Source organism: Drosophila serrata, unplaced genomic scaffold (assembly GCF_035046125.1).
Source record: "Drosophila serrata isolate PLE 108 unplaced genomic scaffold, ASM3504612v1 contig_240, whole genome shotgun sequence".
Classification (NCBI taxonomy): Eukaryota; Metazoa; Arthropoda; class Insecta; order Diptera; family Drosophilidae; genus Drosophila; species Drosophila serrata.
Genome location: NW_028257138.1, coordinates 1,200,367 through 1,206,460, shown reverse-complemented (window position 1 = coordinate 1,206,460; position 6,094 = coordinate 1,200,367). Strand labels below are relative to the sequence as shown.

The following is a 6,094-nucleotide window of genomic DNA, read 5'->3' as shown; positions in this document are numbered from 1 at the left end:
AGTAGGATAAATCTAGCGTACATGGCGTATACTTAACGTGAAATGCCTTAAATTAAGTATACGCCAGGTGTGTCAAATTCATAACGATAAGTAGTTCCAGTTAATAAACAAGTTTAGCAAATATAATTTAAAATCAAATCGGAAATCAATCAAAAATAAGTTTTTTTAAAAATCAAATTTATAAAGATTGAATGAAATGTGGCAATTTTTTCGACAAAATCAAAGTTTAAAAAAATCTTAGCTCAGACAAAAATCCATTAGTTTTAATTCGAAAAGCTGTCCTGTGCTAGTTTTTATTAGGCTAACAAATCTGCATATTAGGTTAAAAAATTTTACAAAATTAAAAAATTTTCCAATTTTTTACAATTTTGACGATGTAACCACTTATAAAATTTCAAAGTTTTTTTAAAAAATTGATTTCAACCGGACATTGCTAGTAAGATTCATCTGTTAATGCTGATCAAGAATATATATGGTTTATAGGGTCGAAAATGACTCCTTCAATGCATTTTAAGCTTCTGACTCAAATTCTAATACCCCGCAAAGTGATATATAATATACATAATATATAATATATATAATTATTGAAGTTATTCTAGTCTTATTATAAAATGTATATACCAAAATTACAAAAATGTACCATTAATAAGGAAAGTTTAAGGTAAAATATTAATATTACTCCAAAAATTCAACTACCTAGACTTTCAGAATTCAATTCTTTCTAATTTTACTTGCCATCGCAAGAATAATGTTTTTATAATTATTCCTTTTACAAAATTTAGGTATCATTAAACCTGCAAACCTAATGTTCTTTTCTATTACCATGAACTCTGTTCCATATGGGTTTCTATGAAACTAATTACCAGGGATATCTCAATTACTATAGATATGTGAAAATGATTCAGTGGGTTTTGTCTAGTTCTGCCCTGTTTTTGTTTATTTTGTTTTGATTACTAAGCTTTCCAGAGACATAGACAGCTTTTTTCCTCATTAGAAATGGTTCTTTGTTGTGTACTTTACACGTACATATAAATATATATACAGATAGGCACAAATATATTTAGGAATTAATGCAATCTAGAGCCACAGTTTATCATAGATAAGAATTTTCTTTGTTAGGCATTCCATTGGTGAAAAGTTATAATTATTATATATAAATATTTTTTAGGAAACGGCAACCCTCTCCATCTTGAGGTGGACTCCTTCCTCGGATCCTATCAAGAAAGTGCGTCGAGAAAATCTTATGGGAATTTGAGTACGCTCCGTTCGGCTGAACTTGAAGTCCCTCAAAAGGTAAGTGATTCCCACCTTCACCTGCAATTTCCCAAATCTTTCGCCGATGCAGTTCCGTGGTCCCTCGCCAAAGGGCAGGTAAGCAAAGGGATGACGGGCCTTGATCTCCTCCGGATCAAAGCGACTCGGATCGAACTTCTCGGGGTCCGGATACAGCTCGGGATCGTGGTGAATACTGTGTATGGGTATCATTATCTTGGTGCCCGACTCCAAGGTTAAATTGCTATCGGGAACGGAGTATTCCTTGGTGGATCGTCTCAGCAAGTGCGGTAGTATTGGGTATTTGCGCAACGTCTCGGACACTACTTGCTCCAGATAGGGCATTTCCTGGAAGGACTCGTAGTTGAGCTGCGGCACAGATAGGATCTCCTGACGTAGCTTATCCTGGATGTCGGGATTCAGGGCCAGTTCATACAGGCAGAAAGCCATGGTGGTAGAGGAGGTATCAAAGCCAGCCAAGAAGAAGACCATGGCCTGGGCGGCAATCTGCTCGAAGGACAGGGCGCCCTCCTTGGCCCCATCCTCTCCCAGTTCCATGAGCAACTGGATAAGGTCGTTCCGTTTGATATTCTCCCGCCGCCTGTAGTCCAGAGTTTGCCGCACGGTGTCCAAGAAGAACTCACTAACCTCCGGCCTAAAGAGACGCAGTCCCAGCATCCTGGCCAGTTTTGGCTGTGTGAACATAAAAGCCTGAACCAGGACTCCATGTAGAGGATTTGAGGTCACCGATCTGCCCATGCGCCGGAATTCCGATTCGGGATCTTGAAGACTATTGCACTCGAGTCCAAAGGCACACGACCCAATGACATCAGTGGTGAAGCGTGCACACAGATCCTTGGCCTCGATCTCACCGATCTGGAGGTGACACGCCTCCGTCAATTTCTCGCCCACTTGAAGCATATTGGGGAACATGAACTTCATTTTGCCGGAACTGAAGACCTGCGTCAGGTTCTGACGTAGCCAACGCCACTCGGGTCCATCCAGGAAGAGCAGGTTCCCAGTCAGGGGATCATCCTTAACATTGTGGAAGAGTCCACGGTCGGTAAAGCTGGTAAAGTCACTTATCATTATCTTCCGGATCAGTTCCAGATCCATGACAAACAGAGCCTTGTTCATAAAGGTGAAGTAACTGCAGTAGCGTTCTTTTCCGTGAAACTTGGTGTAGATTCTACTATTGATATCGGTCCAGTGTAGTTCCTTTCCAAAACCTTTCATATTTCCAATGAAATATATGGGTTTTTCGCCAGCCACGCCCCTGCGGCTCCAATAGGCGTAGTGCCATCGAAGCTTAAAGTAGAGCAGGAAGCCGGCGGTGATCACGAGAAGCAAGAGCGCCGACATGGTGGTCACAAGGCGGTCGACTGGGAACTGATTGGAGGAGAAGAGCTTACTTTGTGGGTCTGTTGGAAAAGCTTTCTCTCTTGGTTCTGTTTCTCTCTTATATTGTGGAGAATGCATTTGTGTATATGATATTATATATAAATGCTATATCTTTATGACGTCATTAGGGGTCATTTGTTTACATAATTTTAAGAACTTTAGCGAGTAGTTATTGCCAGCTGTGTGAGAGTACAGAAATATAGTGATTTATTTATTTAACCAGGAATGAGTATAGAATTAAAATAAAAACCTTGGAAAAATATTAAAAGAACACCTTTTTTTCTTCCTGAATTAAAAATCAAAAATAATAGCAATAAAATGATCATAAACATTATCAATTATATGAACAATTTCTTGGCATTAAAATTAAAGAGCAGTTCATTATTTACATTTAAAAATATATATTTTAAGCTTTAAAATATAAAATGAAAGCTTAAAAAAGATTGTTCAAAGATTCTTCTTCTTTAAACCGACAATATAAAATACAGAAGCAAAATTGTAAATAAAATCCACTTCAAATATATAAATCCCTTGCTCAGATCCTATCCACTTTCAGATGAATGCCATGCTTGGAGGACAAAGTGGGACTGCGAGTACTCAGTTCCAGGGGAATCTCGGTTTTCTTAGAAATGCCAAACTTGAAGTGTCGCAGGAGGGAGACAATACCAATCTTGGCCTGCATTTTACCAAATCTCAAGCCAATGCAATTGCGGGGACCATCACCAAAGGGCAGATATGCAAATGGATGACGAGCCTTGATTTCCTCCGGCTCGAAGCGACTGGGATCGAACTTCTCTGGATCTGGATATATATCCGGGTCGTGGTGAATGTTGTGTATGGGTACCAGTACTGTAGTTTCCTTTTCAATCATCAAATCTGTGTTCGGAACCTGGTAGCTCTGATTGGCTTCGCGCAGCAATTGGGGAATGATGGGATGCTTACGCAAGGTTTCTGCAGGAGAAATTCAGTTAGAGTCAATATATACAATTTACTTTGTTTTGCTTACCAGCCACCACCTGCTCCAGGTAAGTCATTTCATTCAAGGCATCGTAAGTAATCCCTCCACCTTCAACGTTACTCAGAACAGTTTCAATCTCCTCCCTCAAACGCTGCTGAATCTCCGGGTGGAGAGCCAGTTCGTAGAGACAAAAGCCTATTGTGCTGGAAGAGGTCTCGAATCCGGCTACAAAGAACACAAAGGACTGGGCAGCCATTTGCTCAAGGGTTAATCCCTTGGAGAGATCGATGCCTTTGCCCTTTTTAGCAGCTTCCTCATCCTCCGCTCTGAGTTCTATCAACTGATCTATGAAATCGTTCCGCTTTACGCCATTCTTGAGCCGATAATCGATTGTGCTCTTTACTGCGCCCATAAAAAACTTGGTGAGCTCATCTGGTAATACTTTCATCCTTAACTTTCTGGCCAACTTGGCATTGGTGAAGATGAACGCCTGGACCAGCATGGAGTGGCGGGGTTTCTCGAAGATCATGCGACCCTTGTTCCGGAACTCTGCATTGGGATCCTTGAGGCTGTAGCATTCCAGGCCAAAGGCACAGGAACCAATCACATCCGTTGTAAATCGAGCACAGAGTTCCTTGACCTCCACATCTCCGTCGTCGACGGAAGCCTCCTTAACGCATTCATCCATGGCATCGACCAGTTGGTGACCCACCTCCACTACCACTCCGGACATCAGCTTGATCTTGCCGGAAGTGAACACAGGGGTTAGCTTCTGCCTCATCGATTTCCACTCCTCACCCTCTAGGGTCAAAAGGTGACCAGTTAGGGGATCGTCTCGAATATTGTTAAAGATTCCACGATCTTGGAAGTAATGAAAGTCCTTGATCAGCACCTGCTTGATAAGATCCAGATCGAGAATCATAGCTGTTCGCTTGAAGAACATAAACATTCCCGCGATGGGGGCCTTTCCCTTGAACTTGTCGTAAATCCTCTGGTTAATGTCACGGAAATGGTACTTCATTCCGACTCCTTTCATGTTACCAATTAGAGGAAGAGGAGTTTCATGTGGCACCCCCATCCTGGCCCAATAGGTGTAGGTGTTCTGGTAAAAATTGTAGGCCAAGGCCAGGACCACGCCCAGAAGGGCTAGTGTAAACAGCATGGTCAGCTATGCTTGTTGCTATACAGAAGTATATGAATTTCAAGTCAAATACTACAAGTTCTTGATGACTCTACCATTTAGGGATTACTGATCACTTTAATACAGCAATTAAAATGACCTGATAATGAAACAATCTATTGCTTATACCACTTGATATGGGTACACCGGTTATATTATATATTATAATATATTTCATTAATATTATTCCGGTTCCGAGTTCTTTTCTTGCAAAACGCAAAATGAAAACTAGAAATATTTCTATGGAGGCGCGAGATATATACAGCCAAGCAGAAGCTTTTTTGACTATAAAAAAGCTTCGTCTCTATCTTAAGAGAGTGTGTTTTTGACAGAACACAATGATCACAACAAAACTGATAGATTAGAACCAAACACATGAATATTTGCAATTTGCTGAGTAATGCTGAAAGGAGCAAGTAAGTGTCAGTCGTCTGTTTGTTTTTTTATGGCCACACACGTAAACCCAAATATAGCTGCAGCAAATTAATGATGGGAGATAACGAAATATAGAGTTTTTATTATTGTATTTATTGTAAACATTTCAGAAAAGTTGTATCACCATCAAATGTTCATATTGAATATAATATGGGTGAATACAGAAATATTTCTTCTTACTAGTAAAGCTTACTATATATGTATTGATTCACTTCGAAAATGACGATCACAACAGAACTGATAAAATACTCACGAGTATTATGCCGGTAAAGTGCTTTAGAACGCTGAAGAGAGCGAGAATTTATCATTATTTATATATTTTTTTATGGCTGAACGCGTAATCTCAACAATAACAGATGTAAATTAACTCTGAACACTTTTAGTACGTACAACAACATGAGTAGTACTATTATAGTATTATACATTATTATAATTAAGTATTCAGAGGGACAGGTTGAGTTATTTCTATAAAGAAAATATTATGAATCTAAAATATAAATCCACGGAGTTTTCTTACTGCCTTACGGAGTCTCGGGTGCTTTCTAAGAAGAGCCCTGCTTTGAAGACTTTGTAGCAATACATCTGATAGAGACACTATATTTAATTCCAAAGAATTATTTCATTATAATAATCCTCATTTTATTATTCTCTTGTAGATTATATTTTTGTAATATTTAATCAATCTTTAAAATTACTTTATAACACAAAAAGTCCTGTGAAAACCTAATCTATCTTCCATTGTCTTTGTTTCCATTTATTAAAATCTTACCAGGTAAGCACTTGCATCCTCTTGATGACACCTTTTCCATTGACTCCTGTTTGTCCTTTTTAATTGAAATGCGAGAAAG

The 6,094-nt window shown here is 39.2% G+C and overlaps 2 protein-coding genes across 2 annotated transcripts; both read right to left on the bottom strand.

Annotated features, from left to right (window-relative positions):
• Positions 1–1,012: 1,012 nt before the first annotated feature.
• Positions 1,013–2,685, bottom strand: Cyp6a13 (Cytochrome P450 6a13). The gene has a single exon (XM_020958293.2). It carries the CDS (start codon positions 2,632–2,634, stop codon positions 1,165–1,167), a length of 1,470 nt encoding a protein of 489 aa, XP_020813952.2. The 5' UTR covers positions 2,635–2,685; the 3' UTR covers positions 1,013–1,164.
• Positions 2,686–3,057: 372 nt separating this feature from the next.
• On the bottom strand, positions 3,058–5,055 carry LOC110176203 (putative cytochrome P450 6a14). Its single transcript, XM_086830342.1, has 2 exons — positions 3,680–5,055; positions 3,058–3,624 (listed from the first exon to the last, which is right to left on the bottom strand). Exons 1-2 carry the CDS (start codon positions 4,791–4,793, stop codon positions 3,209–3,211), a joined length of 1,530 nt encoding a protein of 509 aa, XP_086686468.1. The 5' UTR covers positions 4,794–5,055; the 3' UTR covers positions 3,058–3,208.
• Between the last annotated feature and the right edge of the window lie 1,039 nt (positions 5,056–6,094).

Bases quoted from the DNA above. Each gene is read 5' to 3' on its own strand.
- LOC110176203 (XM_086830342.1), bottom strand. From the start codon at position 4,793: ATGCTGTTTACACTAGCCCTTCTGGGCGTGGTCCTGGCCTTGGCCTAC. The intron at 3,625-3,679 runs GTAAGCAAAACA...TTTCTCCTGCAG, and splicing joins CCTGGAGCAGGTGGTGGCTG to AAACCTTGCGTAAGCATCCC.
- Cyp6a13 (XM_020958293.2), bottom strand. From the start codon at position 2,634: ATGTCGGCGCTCTTGCTTCTCGTGATCACCGCCGGCTTCCTGCTCTAC.